At 37.3% G+C, this 19,699-nt stretch overlaps 1 protein-coding gene across 1 annotated transcript in view; it reads right to left on the reverse strand.

Annotated features, from left to right (window-relative positions):
- The window catches only part of LOC126460165 (molybdenum cofactor biosynthesis protein 1-like), a 197,400-nt gene extending 191,639 nt beyond the window's left edge, over nt 1-5,761 (reverse strand). The window contains 1 exon segment of the mRNA XM_050095905.1: nt 4,362-5,761. Coding sequence (XP_049951862.1) covers nt 4,362-4,369 — 8 coding nt within the window. The 5' untranslated portion in view covers nt 4,370-5,761.
- Between the last annotated feature and the right edge of the window lie 13,938 nt (nt 5,762-19,699).

Here is a 19,699-nt window from a genome sequence, read left to right on the forward strand (position 1 = left end):
AGGTGCTGAGGATGTAGAGAAGGACACACAAGGCAAGGAGGGATAGTGGGATTAATGTGGGGAAGATCTTTCGACAGATGACTCAGTGGCTGCACACCAAGACAAAAGTAGTGCAGAAGATAGAGGGGAAAGGAAAGGGGGGACAGGGGTGAGAGAGAGGGGTGAAGTGGGAAGATGGGGAGGGGTGAGAGAGGGGAGGATATAGGAGGGGGAGGGAGTGAGAGAGGAGGGATAGGGGCAAGAGAGGGAGGGGGTGGGAGGGGAAGGGGGAGAGAGGAGTGGGGAGGGGAAGGGGAGTGAGGAGGGAAGTGGAGAGGGTGCGGGTAAGAGGAGGGGAGGGGAGGTGGCAGATGGGGGGAGGTAGACTGGGAGGAGAGGGGGAGGGAGAGGTGGGAGTGAGAGAAGGGGAGGGGAAGAGAGGGGGAGGGGAGAGAAGAGGGGGGAGAGGGGAGGGGAGAAAAGAAGGGGAGGGAGGGAGGGGAGAGGGAAAAAGAGAGGGGGGAGGGAGGGGGAGAGAGAGAGCCCACTTGACACGACACGAGGCAGGAGGAGGGGGGGAGGGAGCAGCAGGACATAATCTGGACAGGAAACGAATGCTGTAGACAGATGAGAGAAGGGAAAAGGTCAGGTGAGGCAGTGGTAGACAGTTAAATGGAGGTTTAGGCCAAGGGGATTGTACAAGTGCAGGATATGGTGGAGAGACAATTCCCACCTGTGTAGTTATAAGAAACTAGTGCTGCCAGGGAGTATCCAAATGGCTCCCTTAGTGAAATAGTTGTGGGAGTCACCTGTGTTGTGGTGCACAAAATGTTCGGCAACTGGTTGGTCATATTTGCAGTTTGCCATAGTTTGGAGGTAACTATTCATGCGAGTAGATGGTTGATTACTTGTCATGCCCACATAGAACACTGGGTAGTAACTGCAGCATAGCTGACACAAAACATGGTTGCTTTTAAATGTGGCCCTGCCTTTTATTGGCTAGGAAATGCCAGTGAGTGGACTGTGATAGGAGATGGTTAGGTGTGTGGGACATATTTTGCACTGGAGTTGACCACAAGGGAATGACCCATGGGGTGCATTCGGAGTAGGTTTGGAATAGGGACGGATAAGTATATTCTGTAAACTGCGTGGGCAGTAGAACACTGCACGATGTGAACAGGATACTGTCTGTCAATAAGGTTTTATCGAGCTAGTCCACAGGCAGATCTGCTGTGTCATCTCCTGAAACACCAGTAAACCTGTTAACCAGCCACCGACCAGCACTCCTCTGATCTGCTAGTATCACCTTGGCCTTGAAAAGATCAACAAAAAGCTCAACCACACCCTTCACCAGGTTTTCAACTACCTCTCATTACACCCTGAGATGAGGGACATTGTACCTTAAATCATACCCACATCAACCAAAGTAGTGGTTTGCCAAGCACCAGACCAACAGAATATCCTTGCCATACAGCTCCCAATCCTGCACCCCATGGGTCATTTCCTTCTGGTCAACACAGGAGCAAGACACTTCCATACACCAACCCACCATCCACCACCTCGCACTGCAGTCAAGTCATATGCATTGTAATGTTCTGATATAGGCTAGATGAAGTGTATGAGAACTTTAGGGGAGTTTCAGGTGAGACATAGTTTTCGAGCAGTCAGGAGCAAATGCCGAAAGACAAACATCCAGTGATAGCAGGTAGCTCCTTGGGTCAGCACCAAACACTGTCACAGGGAGCACCTACAAGTGGTGTGGATTTTGCGACTCTTGGAGGATACTTGTAGGAGACTCAAACAATCGAAAAGTCAGGATGGAATGAAGACAATATTATGAAAAGGATAATTGCTACTCACCATATAGCAATGATGCTGGGTCAAAGATGTGGACAACAAAACAACTTTGCGACAGTCTTTTTGTTGTGCCTATCTGACTCGGCATCTCCACTGTATGGTGAGTAGCAACTATCCTATCACAATATTATAGGAGACTCAAGGAATTCTAGAGTTTCATAACAATCAATTACTTTATTCCAACTTAACTACTACACTGAAGACCATTTATAAACATAGATGAGAGAGAACAGAAGAAGAATCACCCAGTGCTTCATTAAGTACAAACATTTGAGAGCAACATTAAAAGTGAGAAAAGAGACTTAAATTGGACATTACCCAAGGTTGGTGTTGAGCAACACGTAATCCCAACACTCTGACTGAGAAATACTTGGAATACGAAAACCTGAGGCTTTAGAAAGTATTCTGACAGCACAATGTTTCTGCAGCCACCCCACTAACACTACTGGAATGTCACAGTCATTTGCCAGTCTAACATGGGGCTTTTCTCCTTCATGGTGCCTCCAACCAACTCCATTTTGCATCCTTCCCCTTCTTCTTCTCTGCTGGATGACTGCTTCTAGCATTCAGACTAACAAGCTGTACATTTGGTAGCAACAGCATCCAGCTGAAAGCTAAACATCACTGCCCTCCTTAGTACGGTAAGGAACAACAGTGTTTTACATCGCCATGCTTCACCCTGCAGACGCAGGCTTCTATCTCATGAGCAGAGGCCTCTACTTCAGCAGTTTTCTTCATTTTCCCTCTCAATCTAACTTCTGTGAAACTACTGATGCGGCTATTCTTAGGTGTAATGGTCATTCTTGCTGCATGTGCTAAGAAATGCCTGTTTATGATTATCGCCTACTTACAACAACATGTAGATGGTTGTGGAGATACTAATTAGTTCTCTATATCATGACTTATACCCTGGGACAGCTGTCCAAGCATTTGCAGTTCGTAAGTTTCCTCCATTACTATTTCCCTAGAGTAACCTAAAATCTACGATTTACGCCTGTCCCTACAGTGTGTCTCTGGTTTCTTGCCTCGGAGCACTCTTGCTGACTCCCAACAGTCTCAAGCTTAACAGTGAATGATTCAATAAGTTGTTAATATATGACAGCATTTCCTTTCCAATGGCCAATGGCCTTGCCACACTGATAATACTGGTTCCCATCAGATGACTGAAGTTAAGTGCTGTCAGGCTTGGCTAGCACTTGGGATGTTGGTAAGCGGGATGCACTCAGCCGTTGAGACAACCACGTAAGGAGCTACTTCATTGAGAAGTAGTAGTTACGGTCACGAAAACTAACAATGGCCAGAACAGCAGTGGGCTGACCACATGCCCCTCCACAACCACATCCCGTGACGCCTATAACCTGCTGTGGCAATCACTTGATACCATTTGGGCCCCCCAGGGCCCATCCAGACAGAGAATTTCCTACCCAATAAAAGGCAAGGTCATGTGTAAAATCCGAAAAGTTTACATAAGCTATGCTGCAATTACTCTGCAGCATGCTATGTGGGCATGACAAGTAACCAATTGTCTACTTGCATGAGTGGCCATCGTCAAACTGTGGCAGACTGCAAACTTGATCATCTAGTTCCCGAACATGCTGTGTACCACAGCACAAATGACTTCAACAGCTGCTTCAGTAACTGCGCAAATGGATTCCCCTACCAGAATAGTTTCTCTGAACTACATAGGCGGGACTTCCCTCTCCAACACATCCTGCACTCACGCAATTCCTCTGATCTAAACCTCCGTTAATCAGTTCCTCATTACCTTTTCCCTTCTCTCTTCTGTCCTCACCACTCCTTTTCACTCCAGATCATGTACTGTCTTCTCCCAGCACTCTCCCCCCACCCCCAGAGGTGGCATGCATTCTCTCTCTCTCTCTCCCCCCCCCCCCCTCCCTTCTACCCTTTTCCATCCTTCCTCCTTCCTTCCTGTCTCCCTCTTCATCTCTACCTTCCTCTCCCTTCCTCCCATCCCTTTCAACCCCACTTCCTTTCTCTATCTCTTACAAACTCTACCCTCTGAATTTCTTTTGTCTTGTTGTGCAGACACTGAGTCATCTGTCGAAAGACCTCCTTCACACTATCCTACTAACCCCTCAGTTCTAGTGCATTCTTCTCTCCTCCCTCCCCACCACCATCTGCGCAGGCAAGTGCTCTCAATAAGCGACAATCAACAGCCAGTCTCACTGCAGGAATGTGGTTGGGTGTCTGTCTGCCTAAATATGTGTACTTTTTGTAGAGAAAGCGTAAGAGCTCGAAAGCTAATATGAATACTGTTTTCTACTGCATGTGTCTATATGCCACACCTCACTCCACTGGTTTCTCTTATATTATACTGTTGTCTGGATCTAGCAAGTACACATTAAAAAGGGTTTGAGCCTATTCCTCGAGCCAATATGACATTTAAAGTTACATGCAGCAGTTTAAATAATAAAATGTGTATTAAATAAAACACTCATACTCAAATGTTTACAAGGAAGTAATCAGTTTATTTTAACTTCGAGTCTCTACATTACATAACTTACCCCACCATCTATTATGTATAATCCTTTGTCTTTCTTCACAATATTGCAGTGAGACCTTGACACATACATTGATAGGCAATTGATTTCATTATATCGTGCCCTTCCAACTCTGTACTGTAAACAGAATTTCAAACTGTTATCATATCTGTGTTACATGATATGGAGTATGTGAACTTACACTACATCTTACTTGTTGAACATGTTATACTTGTTGGATAATAGATGAGAAGCAAATATGCCTAAAATGATTGGAGTTATAAATAAAGATGTTTTTGGTTAAAATGAAAGCATGTACTGGAGATGTTATGGTAATAAAACAGTGAGACCACATGACCTAGAGAGAGACGTAAACAAATAAGAATTGTTTCTTCTCTGTAACATCTGAGATTTATAACGAGGTGCACATTTATAAGGAACTATTATAACATCTATTATTTTTGCTTATATAAGGTTCCAACTGTTTGAAGAATAAATTATGACTTCTCAATTAGATATTTTAGCTGTTTTTCTTGTTGTTGTTGTTATCTTCATTCTGAAATATGTCACAATTTTGTACAATAATAGAGAAGCAGATGTGCCTAAACAGAATGGAGCTTTAAATGAGGATACATTTGCTGAAAATAAAACCATATTTACAGAACTTGCTAATAGTGATAAAAGGGCAGGATCATGTGACACACAGAGCTATGTAAACAAATACGAAATGTTTCTTCTCTATAACATTGGGGATTTATATTGTTACAGCTATTATTTTTGCTCATGTATAAGGCTCCCCACTGTTTCAAGAAAATTCCAACTTGACAATTAGGAGCAGCTGCAAAAGTTACAAAGTGTAACATAAAACAAACAAGGTATCTGGCCTTGTAAGTAAGATATGGACATAATGTTGAAGGAAATCACGAGTTTACACAGCACACAACATTGTCTTCACTGATAATGATAAAATATTTTGATAAGCTAGATGTGAAAATGATTAAAATAAACAAATACGCCAGGATGTAAAGATCACGATAAAAAGAAAAAGCTTAGCATTGCATGAAACTCTCTCTCTCTCTCTCTCTCTCTCTCTCTCTCTCTGTCTTGTAAATTCTTGATTGCCTTCATCATGGTGTCCATATTCTACCTACTAAGTCCAATGGCCTATTTGTTTTTTCTTATACTTCATAACTTTTGTTGCTGCTGATTGTGAAGTTAGGATTATTTTTTGAAACAATTGGAGCCTTAAGTGAGCAAAAATAATGAGTGCAATAATGGGTCCCTATAAACATCCACCATGTTATAAGTCCCCGATGTCAATGAGAAGAAACAGTTCTTATTTCTTTACAAATCTCTCGGAGTCACAAGGTCTCACTCTTTTATCCCTACAGCATGTCCTGCAAATACATTCTCATTTTTAGCAAAAACACCTTAATTTAGAATTCCAACCTGTATACATTTGTATGTGTGGCAATGAACATCAGACAAAACAGAGATGAGCTAAGCACACTGAAAAACATTAAAGCATCAGCTTTGAAAGACTGAGAAATCAATCAGGCAAAATACAGCTTTAAAAAGAGATCCACAGCAGCTACATCAACCATTAAAAAAAAAGAAAAATATAAAGAAAGAAAGAAAGAAAAAGAAAGAAAGAAAGAAAGAAAGAAAGGAAAGAAAGAAAAGATGTGATCTCCGTTTATCACAATTCCCTTGTCTGTTGTCTGAAAACAGAATGCACCCAGTAAAATGTAATGTAGAGGGAGAACAAGGCTTGTATACAGTAAGCAGATTAAAGTGGATATAGGTTGCAGTGGTAATGCAAAGATGAAGAGGCTTGCACAAGGTGGTCCATGTGGAGAGTTACATCAAACCAGTCTGAAGATACATCATCTTCATCAAATCATCATCATTGTCAACAACAATTAAAACATAAATAGACAGACCAAGGCTACTGTCTTTTCTCTGTCTGAGTGTGCAGATGATATTACATCATGGCAGCAGTATATCTACATGCACACCATAAGCTGGGTGTTCCCAAGTTAGATGACAACCAGCATCCATGTGAAAGTGGAAGTGTCTTTTTCATGACAAGTTATGCAGATTATCATCATCTTGCCTTTCGCTGCTGTGGGAGTGTATACATGCCCTGCTACATTGCTGCTCAGGTGAATAAAGAGCTAGTTGTGTTTCACAGGAACGATGTTTTCTGAACCCATGTTGACTGTGTGTCAATAAGCATAGTGTTGTGGAAAAGGGTGGACAGCATACTGCACATGTTTTGCGCCAGTCACATGGAAATTAATAATACGATTTGATTTTTATTGATGCTTTTTATGTGCTTTTTTGCTTCTGGACAATTAAAAACCGATGTGATTGATCCTTTTTATGTGGTTTTTGGCTTCAGGACAATTAAAAACCGATGTGACTGATACTTTTTATGTGGTTTTATGCCTCAGAACAATTAAAAACCCATGTGAGTGATGCTTTTTATGCGGTTTTGACCTCAGGACATTAAAAATAGATTTTTCCCATCTTATGAGATATGACCTTGCCATGGTGGATGGGCTTACTTAACTAACAGTATCACAACTGTACACCCATGCACACTGAGTAGTACAGTTTGTTTAAAGTCAAACATACACCTTAGGTATCGTTGTATGATTCATTCTTCATTTTTAGTTGACCACTATTAAATCATGATGCTTACAGCGCCCTCTTTTGCTACATTTTGTAACTATTTGTTTTTCTTCTGCCATAAGTTTTCCCCCTTCTCCGATAATATTCCATATCAATTTGAAGTTATTCTGACCAGTGGTGTTATTTCTACAGTGGTTTGAAAGTTGAACTTTAATTATAATGTTTCTGTATTTTTAATTATTTCTAGTTCATATTCCACATCATGGTCTCTATCCCATCTCCTTGGATTATCATTAACATAAAATTAGGTAGAAGCAGAAAGTGTGAAAAAGCTATATATGATGTTAATGTTACTTAACACAAATTTAATCTTTCATTTTGTTGTCACAATGCTACAAAGGCCAGTTCCCCTGCTCTTGGTAATCAGAAGTCCATACCTGGCTCTAAAGCTGGGTTTCTACTGGCATGAATTTCTTACAAGTAGATCCCCTGCTACCACTCCCATAATTCAACATACGTGTGGAAACATGCAATTTGCATGTTGTTATACCAACTTACACCTAACGTTTGAAAGTTAAGTGGCGTTCTACCTCCTCCACCATCATCTACAAGTTTCAGCAGCTATGATTAGTGGATCTGCTCTCATTCTACTCTGATTCATTCAACAGCACAGATCTAGAATTGTTTGTTTATTTACGTGAAAAGTTAGCATCATACCAAAAAAATGTGCTTGCTCTTCAACTAAGTTAATGAATACCTTCTAAAGTGACAAAATATTCTTAAACTATGTGACAGGGACATCTTTTTAACATTCAACAACTCTTTATAATCATTTATTTGTATCAGAGTAACATATCATCTTTCAAAGCGACGAAATGATTAAACAGTATCGTTACTGGCAGAATGGACTTGTCGAAGTTCATATTACAGCAGAACACTCAATACTGTAAAGGTATTTTTTATTTCAGTATAGTGATAATAAGGTCTTGCTTTAGTCATTGAGTGTAAGTATTATGGCGAAATAGAAGTTTATTTTTAACTTTAGAGAATTAAAACTACTCTTGTCCATCATTAAAATCCTATGCAAATATGACAGTGTTCATATTGGGGCTGTTACTGAGTGATTACTTTTCTCCACAGCTTTATAAATTCTGATTACAAAATAAGTGCTGCACCAGTGAAACAAACATATACAAATATTGCAGTGACATCAGTTTGCCAGATGTGTCAGTGTTACTTCTAATTTAATGTGAGGTGGCATGACAGCTTGCATACGTGTACTAGATCTTGCTACAGAGCCACAAATATAGCTCAAAAAAGATTTCAAAATTGATGTCACTCATTCAAAAATGATTTTAAAATGAATGCTGTCTCAAGCAGATAACTTCCTCATTAGCATACTGGATGTTCCCAAGTGATTGCTACAAGATGTTCACTCCCATACCCAACTTTAATTAAAAAAAAAATGACCTTTTAAGTTGAAAAAACTTTTTGAGTATCCCATTCATCAAAAAACAAAGTTCATTGTATATTTTATTTTTAGTTTCAGAAATGTTGATGTGCGGAATCAGATGATTGTTTTTATACACACTGTTTATAATTCACTAGGTCTCAGTGTGGTTTCAGGCCCCAATGGTTCATATTCAAAGATGTGAAAATGTTATTTCTTTCGTGCAAGCTTCTTTTGAATCAAAAACATCTACTGAAGGCACTCTAGCTGATCTGATTAATGTATTTGATTTAGTAAACTGGAGATACCAAGGCATTATGGCATCCACGACTTGGAACCTTTGCCTAAGGATCAATTCTTCAGTCACTGTCATTTGCAATGTTTGTTAATGATCTTCAGAGTAATTTGTCATGTATATCTGTACATGATGCAGATGACACAATGACTGCAAATTCTGGAAAAGATGTGAACAAACTGAAACTACAAAACGGTGAGTCCTTCAAGTTATCAAATACTTGGTTTAATGCCAATGAATATCTGGTAAACTACTTGGCATGTATATGGATGCAGATTTTATCTGTTGAGTAAACTACATAAATGTCTTTCTGAAAAACTGTACCTTTGTTCATATTGTGCATTCTTTCACTTTTATATAAGATTTGGTTTTGTTGGGTGGGGTGATTCTCCTGGAGAAAAAAAATGTAGCAGAAGTAGAGCATTAGCTGTTTCCATAACTGAAACATCTTGTGGGCCTAATTCCAAACAGTAAATTGTATTAATAGTTACATGTCTCTTCATACAGAGTTGTCCCTTGCTTTAAAAGAAAACCACCACCAGTATAGCCTAAGGCAGCCTGTGCACAAACATAATACTTATCAAATATTAAAAACAGATACACAAACAACTAGAGAAAATGCAGTGTAGTTACAAGTGTCTAGTTACAAGACGTTTTAGTATATTACCTTCATAGGTACCACAGGTCTCACTAAAGTGGCTGAAAGAGAAGGTCTATCTTAAACTTGAAGAATATGAGAATTGTGTAGCGGTTGATCTTAATTAATAATTAATTAACAAAGTTTACAGCTTCCACCACCTGAGGAGGTGCAGTGGGGAATTAGTCCACATTAAAGAAGAATTACATGATTGTCAGAACACTCAATAAAGAAGTAGATCAGAAATTGAAATAATGGCCGTAATCTAAACATACTGTCTCACAAAAGGGAAAACACTTCATCCTGACAACTCATTGAAGAGCCCAGACTACTTCTGTGCTGTAAATCTGAATAAGAAAAATAAACAGAAACCCAGGAAAAAATAACGATTTTGAAGGGGGTTTCATCGAAAAATATTGTTGTTGTTCTTAACTATGTGACCAATAGTTGAGATTATAGTAGCACACGAGCCATTACCAGCAATTCAATAAAGAAACTTTAGAATACCTGCTTGGTTGATGAGTAATTATTAAAGCCATCAACTCTGCTGTTGAAGAATGAGTGGGAAGATCGTCAATCACAATTTCTAAGGACTAAAACTGTTTCATTGGTTCCACAACTATGTCATAGAATTGAGAAGCAATGGAGTCCACCTGGCACAGTGATCCAGCTCGCCATCAGTGTCCGCTACACACCATGCTGCACAGCAACTGTGGTGAGCTGTACTTAATTCATACTACTTTTTTGTGACAGTAGTACCTACTGTGAAATAATTTAAAAGTGTCTACATCCAAAAACAGAGACGTTGAACGAAATATATATACGCCAGCTTGACAGTTCATGGGGTCGCGGGTAAATATTCAAATGGTCATTTCTTTTGTTATGTAGTTATGAATAAGCACTTAAATTTTGTGTGCATGCTTTACACCTTCCTTTGATATTTACAAGAGCCTGGAAACTACTTTTGCAGTCTGGCAGAAAGTAGTGGAGAACATACTGAGCATAATTTCCAGTCTGCAAGTCCAGATTCCTCTTTATGCTCACTGAAAGAAAATGTGCCTCTTTGCTGTTTACTCAGCAGGATCAGGAACTATGACTATTAGTAAAACTTTTGAGTTTTAACTGATTGCTATATTCTGTAAAAGTTCACATGTACAAAATATAATAATATCCCTGATAATAATAATAATAATAATAATAATGGTAACGGCACTGCTAGCCAACTGGAAAATGATTTAAATCCAAATAGAGGTGTTTTGCAGGATATGCTTCCTGCAACCACCCTAGAAGGAAAACAAAGACAGAGGATGAGATGGTCAGATGAAGTTAATCTGTTATTACCAAGCAACAAACCTAGGAACCAACACAACTGGATACAGATCACAAGTATACACAACATTTATTACCAGACACCCAGAATTAAAATTTTTAACAGAACAACGACTAGCTGATCAGATCTGTGTAATAATAAAAAATAACAGGATACCCCAGTCAGAATTAGAAAACATCAAACAACAAGTACAACAAATACTGGAACAAAATAATGTGCAATCAGAAGAAGAAGAAGAAAATACAGTAATGGACTCAAACATCCCAGAGCAAACAAACAAAGAACAACACGCACCAATTAAACAATTAGAGGAAAACGAAATCTTAAGACAGCCAACAGAACAAGCACAAATAGAACACGAAGTGACACAGATGTTAGATATAGAAGAAAAATTTCAGCTAACATATATAGAATACAAAGACACAAATACAGACATTAGACCATTCTTGCATAGACCACCAAATAACCCACAAGTCGAAACAACAATAAAAACTATCAACACAATCATACACAACAAAATAAATGAAAACACAACTATGGAAGAGTTACAACTACTGGTTTATATAGGAGCACTCACTACACTAAATATACACACTAGGCAGAGATCAGAACCAACAAACACACAGAAGAAACCCACAAAACCAGCATGGGAACACAGGCTACAGATCAAAATAGAAAAACTGAGAAAAGACATCGAACAGCTAACACAATTTATAAGAAATGAAATCTCGGAAAGAAAACGAAAAAGGTTGGGTAAAATCTCACAACAAGAAGCGACAGAGCAATTAGACGAAAAGAAGCAGAAATTACAAGCATTAGCCAAACGACTCAGAAGATACAAAAAAAGTGAAAATAGAAGGAAACAAAACCAAACATTCAACACAAACCAAAAGAAATTTTACCAGACAATAGATAACACACACATTAAAATAAACAATCCACCAAACATAACAGACATGGAACACTTCTGGAGTAACATATGGTCAAACCCGGTACAACATAACAGGCATGCACGATGGATACAAGCAGAAACATACACATACAAAATGATACCACAAATGCCTGAAGTGATAATTTTGCAACATGAAGTCACCCAAGCAATTAATTCTACTCACAATTGGAAAGCCCCTGGAAATGATAAAATAGCAAATTTCTGGTTAAAGAAGTTCACCTCAACACATTCACATCTAACTAAATTATTTAACCATTACATTGCAGACCCATACACATTCCCTGATACACTTACACACGGAATAACATATCTGAAACCTAAAGATCAAGCAGACACAGCGAACCCAGCTAAATATCGGCCCATAACATGCCTACCAACAATATACAAAATATTAACTTCAGTCATTAAACAGAAATTAATGACACATACAACACAGAACTAAATTATAAATGAAGAACAAAAAGGCTGTTGCAAAGGAGCACGAGGGTGTAAAGAGCAACTGATAATAGATGCAGAGGTGACATATCAAGCTAAAACTAAACAAAGGTCGCTACACTACGCATACATTGTTTACCAAAAAGCTTTTGATAGTGTACCCCACTCATGGTTACTACAAATATTGGAACTATACAAAGTAGATCCTAAATTGATACAGTTCCTATACATGGTAATGAAAAATTGGAAAACCACACTTAATATCCAAACAAATTCAAATAATATCACATCACAGCCAATACAGATTAAGCGTGGAATATACCAAGGAGACTCATTAAGTCCTTTCTGGTTCTGCCTTGCTCTGAACCCACTATCCAACATGCTAAATAATACAAATTATGGATACAATATTACTGGAACATACCCACACAAAATCACACATTTGCTATACATGGGTGATCTAAAACTACTGGCAGCAACAAATCAACAACTCAATCAATTACTAAAGATAACAGAAGGATTCAGCAATGATATAAGTATGGCTTTTGGAACAGACAAATGTAAGAAAAATAGCATAGTCAAGGGAAAACACACTAAACAAGAAGATTACATATTGGATAACCACAGCGACTGCATAGAAGCGATGGAAAAAACGGATGCCTATAAATATCTAGGATACAGACAAAAAATAGGAATAGGTAATACAAATATTAAAGAAGAACTAAAAGAAAAATATAGACAAAGACTAACAAAAATACTGAAAACAGAATTGACAGCAAGAAACAAGACAAAAGCTATAAATACTTATGCCATACCAATATTGACCTACTCATTTGGAGTAGTGAAATGGAGTAACACAGACCTAGAAGCACTCAATACACTTACACGATCACAATGCCACAAATATAGAATACATCATATACATTCAGCAACAGAAAGATTCACATTAAGCAGAAAGGAAGGAGGAAGGGGATTTATCGACATAAAAAACCTACATTATGGACAGGTAGACAATTTAAGAAATTTCTTTCTAGAACGAGCAGAAACTAGCAAAATACACAAGGCAATCACTCATATAAATACATCGGCTACACCACTGCAATTTCATAACCACTTCTACAACCCTTTAGATCACATAACATCAACAGATACGAAGAAAGTAAATTGGAAAAAGAAAACACTTCATGGCAAGCACCCGTATCATCTAACACAGCCACACATTGATCAAGACGCATCCAACACATGGCTAAGAAAAGGCAATATATACAGTGAGACAGAAGGATTCATGATTGCAATACAGGATCAAACAATAAACACCAGGTATTACAGCAAGCATATTATTAAAGATCCCAATACCACAACGGATAAATGCAGACTTTGTAAACAACAAATAGAAACAGTAGATCACATCACAAGTGGATGTACAATACTAGCAAATACAGAATACCCCAGAAGACATGACAATGTCACAAAAGTAATACATCAACAGCTTGCCTTACAACATAACCTTTTAAAACAACACGTTCCTACATACAAGTATACACCACAAAATGTACTGGAGAATGATGAATACAAATTATACTGGAACAGAACCATTATAACAAATAAAACAACGCCACATAACAAACCTGACATCATACTCACCAATAAAAAGAAGAAATTAACACAACTAATCAAAATATCCATACCCAATACAACAAATATACAAAAGAAAACAGGAGAAAAAATTGAAAAATACATCCAACTGGCTGAGGAAGTCAATGACATGTGGCATCAGGATAAAGTTGACATAATACCAATTATACTATCAACTACAGGAGTCATACCACACGATATCCACCAGTACATCAATGCAATACAGCTACATCCAAACATATATATACAACTACAGAAATCCGTAATTATTGATACATGTTCAATTACCCGAAAGTTCCTAAATGCAATATAACACATACCGTACAGTTAAAAGGAAGTGACGCTTGATCAAGGTCCGCGTCACTCCATTTTTAACCGGACTTAACGTCTGAGAAAGTGAAGGAAATAATAATAATAATAATAATAATAATAATAATCGTTTCAGAAACAGCACTATTAACAGTGCAGAGATGACCACTGTGGGAACTTCCAAGTAAAATGGTATATCATCCTGATTTCTAATCACCAAAAGTTACTTCCTTGCCAATATAGCGGAAAAATAACTTCCTCACTTGCCACGTGGTTTTGTCAGCATTGTGGGCGACACACAGTTACTTCTGTGAAATTTAAGGGAACCAGGATAGTGGAATATCTTCACAGGTTCACTTCCAGCTTTTATGGAAAATCGCATTCAACTCTGCCAAGCTCTGACGTCGTCCAAGACACCAGGCAAGCAGGCATTTGACTGACATGAACATATTGATATCCTGGTTCAAAGTGTCTCTCCTAACTGCCTCTCAGGCCATATTTATATATGGCCACAGTGGACCACCAAAGGGAACATCTGCTATCAGTCGTCCTAGGGACAGGGTCAGAATCTAAAAGGCCCATTTCCTTGTCATTGCTGAAGAATTTCTCCCCTGGTTTCGTCAAATAGGACTAAGTTTGTATTCAAACTGAATGGGGCGACTACTTGTGCTATGTTTATTGCGCCAGAAGCCACCCTTGTTGGCTTCGAGAATGTTTTGTAGACTCTGTGCAACAATCTTTATATCAGTGAACGGACTACATAATGTGTTACACTGCTTGTCTGCTATAAACCCGATAAATAAATCTTTGTAGTAATTGTGTTTAATTGCGACAACATTACCTCAAACATTGTCATGTGAGCAAAATTTTCGTGTTTATATTCTTGTGTACTTAAAAATACGACAAACAATTGGATTTCTGGAAAAAAATTTGGTCGAAATATGATTCATTATGGAAAAAGTTGTCCAAAATTTGACCTATTACTAAAAAAGATATAAACATAATTTTTGCTACATTAAAGCTTTGTGGATGAATTGCTGTAAAATTCACCCTAAAGTTCAGGAAAAAGATTTGACACTAAGATCCATGCCAAACTAATAATAGAATAGTAGGCCCTCATTCAGAGAAGACAGTAATCCTCACATGGCTGAGACCTATTCTTGAGTAGTTGTTTAAGGAAGGAAAAGTAGCAGCTAAGGAAGAACATTGTAAACCAATAGTAGTGAGTGACATTTTTGGAAAGAAAGTTGATGTTCACCTATATTCTGTGCATAAAACATCATTAATCTTACACCATGGCTAGCGCTAATGAGGAGGAAATATTGTTGCCTCCTAGTACCAGTAATGGGAGTGTGTGTTACTGGAACCACCTGTAATAAAGGGAAGCAAATTAAAAAAGAAACATGACTACCAGTTACGATTAAAAAGTGGAACTTCCATCAAACATTGTTGCTGTTAGGATAAGATTGGTTACTTGATAATTATTATCGATTGGATTTCAACCAGAAAATATTTGTGTGGAAAATAGGTAAAAAGGTAGCTAGCATAGCTTTCCAAAGTAATCCATTGAAATCTAAGCAAGGCCCATCATCAGAGGAGCATATTCATTTAGTTGTGTTTACTGATATTATTGCAACAGATGAAAATAAACAAGAAAAAGAAGGGAAGTATTAAATCAAGAGGAGTTGGCATTAAATCAATAGCAAGAGAATCACCTGTAGTGCCAGAAGAACAGAAATCTTAATTAGAAGGTATTCTGTTAAAACATAAAGATGTGGTCACAGATAACTTGGGACTAATGAAGGAATACTTCTGTAAGTTTAAAGTAAAAGATGACACAGTTTTTTTCCTTTTGCAAGTCGTATCCACTACCAATAAACCTTCGAATTGCAGTGAGAGATGAAATATGAAAGGAGATAGACAGCAACATAACTCAATGTATTTTTAGGGTCTGTTGTGGGTACTTAAGAGACTTGTGGTAGGTGTTCATTTAGTTTTAGATTCATGATCACTCCATAAACACAAAGAGACAGAAAGGGTTAGAAACCTGAGTACAGAAGTGATGTTATCTAACTTTGATGAAGCAGAATTTCATATTTCCATAGATTTCATGGAAGTATACTGGCAGGTAGCATTACATGACCACTCAAGGCCATACACAGCCTTCTTATTTGAAAGAAAATCTTTTCAGTTTAAAGTAAATGCCATGGAAGTATTACAGTTCGCCTTGGGTTGTGAGCTGTACCAAGGAGAATGGAATCCAGGAGAGGGTGATCACAGAACAATAGCTTTCATTAGTTGAAGTCTTGGCAAGCATGATTGAATTACTCCATTACCGAATTGGACATTCCTGTGTCAGTTTTCATTCCTGCTCAATATTTATTAGGGAGGGAATTAGTGCAAGAATTATTAATGTATGTCAATGATTTATTAATAGTCTACAAGACTTGGGAAGACTGTTGACAATTATTGATATATATTTTGAGGTGACTGGAAGAAAAAGGGTTACTAATAAAAGTTTCTAAAACATACTTTTGGTGACAAGAGTTGACTTTTTGGAACACAGTGTGAGAATAATGGGAATACAACAATGTCCAGAAAGAATGCAAGTTATAAAAGACTGTCCAGAGACTAGAAATATTAAGCATCTATGATCACTTAGATTTGGCTGGATTCTATAGGAGCTTTGTAAGAGGCTAGGCTATGAAAGATGCTCATTTATCGAACTTATTGAAATAGAAAACTATCTGGAACTGTGATGAAAGTACAAAAGAAGACTTTAGCAATATTAAGCAAGCTAAAGCAAAAGCATGGAAATAAGACAAGTCACTATTTCGCACTGACTATGAACTTCACTACATAATAGATGAGAATAAATATTTTATGAGTAATATCTAGATAAGTATGCATGAGAAGATAGCATTTACTATTAAGGAATTACTCATTACTCACAGAAGTCACCATAATTTACCACAGCCCACATTTAAAAAGAACAAGAGATCAGAAGAGACATCAGAACTGAATAGATTCTCTCTTACATGCATAGCCATCACCACATACAGAGATGGTAATAAATGGCAAGAATATCCAGATTACATTCTAAGTCCAAAAAGGCTACTCTGTAAAAGGAACAACATATATTTTGTCAAGGACAACCTTGTTCTGTAAGTTCTAAGCTTTTCGACCTCTGATAGTGGCAGGAGCTGAAGTGGTGTAATAAATGAAGAAAATTTTAATATCGGTCTAGACGACTTTACTCAAAATAATGTTTCTTGCTCATGCTGAGTTGAACAAAGAGTAGTATATTTAAGAGACAGTCGTATATTTAAGAGACAGTAGTATATTTAAGAGGAAGCTCAGTAATAAGGTATGGGTTCAAAATACAATAGAATTAAGGTAACTAAAGTTATAAGAGGGAAGACGAGAAAGTAGCAGTTTAGTGGGAGTGATGTAATAATGAACAGGCTATGATACGCATATATACATGAATTATATTATGAATAGTGCAGGTGGGATAAAGGGAGTATTACTTAAGTTTAAATGGAGGAAAAATGGAGGCATATATATAGGGCCAATATAGCTATAAAATTTGAATGGTCTTTATGAAGGATTTTTCTGTAGGAGGAGGAGTATTTATGGGTTTCTGCAGAAGTAGGATACTATTAGCTTTGAGGATTACTATAAAGTTGCAAAATACAGGAACAAACCTGAGTTTTGTGGTCTAATTCTTATACTCATTTCAGAAATGGATAACTAGGACAGAATTGTCTTAACTTTGTGTGCTGCTCTTAACACAGAAAGTAGGAAGTTAACGAGTTCACTGCACTAGTTGTTCTCAACATTTATTACATTTGATTGTTTGGAATTGACAGATTAATATATAAACTCCGAAAAGCTCGAAGTGTCTATGGAAAACTATAATTTGCTGTCAGAACTGAATGGATACATCCAACGACTTGGGATGTTTGCATGTTTCACAACTATTCCTTAGAATTTTTTGTACTTTTCTCATGGTTAGCAGTACCTTTGTTTGCTAGGAGCTTTTTACGAGGGGAATTTTTACTTATTTTCGATGGTTAAATCACATGATTTAGTTTATACACATTTTTAGGGAATGTTAGCTTAACTTAGAATAAGTAGGTTAACTGCCTGCTTACCTTATCCTACTTGAAGGATGTGTAGAGGAAATAAGAAATGAGGCTCCTAAGCCTATGTTTCCTCACAAGTTTAGTTGGTAATCCAGATGAAGATACAACTATGATCAATTCATAATAGGAATTAATAATTACTCCATGTCCAGTCAGCATGACTAGGCTACGAATACTCCCTGTGTCTGAATAGACCATTGATAATTAAAACAGAGGTACAGCTGGTTTACCAGCCACCATTGTGGCTGGTCCACATACATAGAGAAATAGAGACAATGAAAAAATAATATATGGTCATAACATTTTAAGACTATAACTTACTTCAAGAATTCAAATTCCTATTGAAGAATGGTTACTTTGCACCAGTGTTTATCCGACCTCAAGCAAAGTATTTGAGATCAGATACATTGAAATGATAAATTTTTACTCAGTCTTTGTAAGTAATCCACAAGTAATCATTAAGTAACGTTAGGGCTATGTCATGAGTAAAGATGTTTTGAAATGGAATTATATGATATATTACTTAGTTCAAATACCATAAGTAAAGGGTTTTTATTTTACAAAGTTTTAACAATTTTCGTTTCTGAAGACAAATGTACAATCTGAACTAGCAGTATTATTTATTTCTCTACGTCCTGTGGTTGTGATGACATCATTTACATACACAAAAAGGTGACATACAGTATAACATACCACTTGGGTAAGGCAATGTGTTGCACAATGTCTACCAGGCTGACAAATGATGAGTATCATAGTGAGCATACCGGTTTTTTATAAGTTTGTTGTTCTAGAATAGCATGTTGTTTGGAAGTTTATGACTGTCTGTGCATGTACATGGGTAAGGATGGGCGCCACATGTCTGCAACGTGGAATGACGGCAGCTGCTTTACTATACTTTTGTGGTACTTGCTGGTTCGGCTGTTTATTCCATCGGAGATGTGACTTGCCATGAAACTGCATACTCTGTGACAATATGAATTATTGCATGCAGAGAAAAAAACAAAACAAACATTTTTTATATGTCAAAATGGATTAAGATAACTTTCATTAAGGTTAAGCAGAATGCATGTAACGTTACAGCTCATATTTGAAAACAAACCTTTATGAAGTGTTTTTGCATCATATATGAATGGTCAGTACAATTGTACTTCCAAAGAAATGCTATTTCCTAATTAGCAGAAAGTTACTAATTTGAGAAAAATATACAGCTTACAGCACCAGAAAAGTTACAGTGAAGAGAAATCCATATTAACAAATAATTACACAGACCAACAATGGAAAACTTTTTGGTGAAAATACCTTATTCTTTTTATTGTTAGGGTGGGAAATCTAAATATGATACTTCAAAAACTGTATCACCCACCATTTCTTCACACTTTACAGTTAAATTTACTAAAGTAAGTGATTTTTTAAAGAATTTAACAGCTTTTGTATAGTTAAAATAATTTAAAATGAGGTGTAATAAATGTAGATGAGAAACATTTGCTGGCACAAAAGGTCAATTCTATTTTTGTGTTAACAGATGGTGGTTTGT

This window comes from Schistocerca serialis, chromosome 1 (genome assembly GCF_023864345.2).
Source record: "Schistocerca serialis cubense isolate TAMUIC-IGC-003099 chromosome 1, iqSchSeri2.2, whole genome shotgun sequence".
Lineage (NCBI taxonomy): Eukaryota > Metazoa > Arthropoda > Insecta > Orthoptera > Acrididae > Schistocerca > Schistocerca serialis.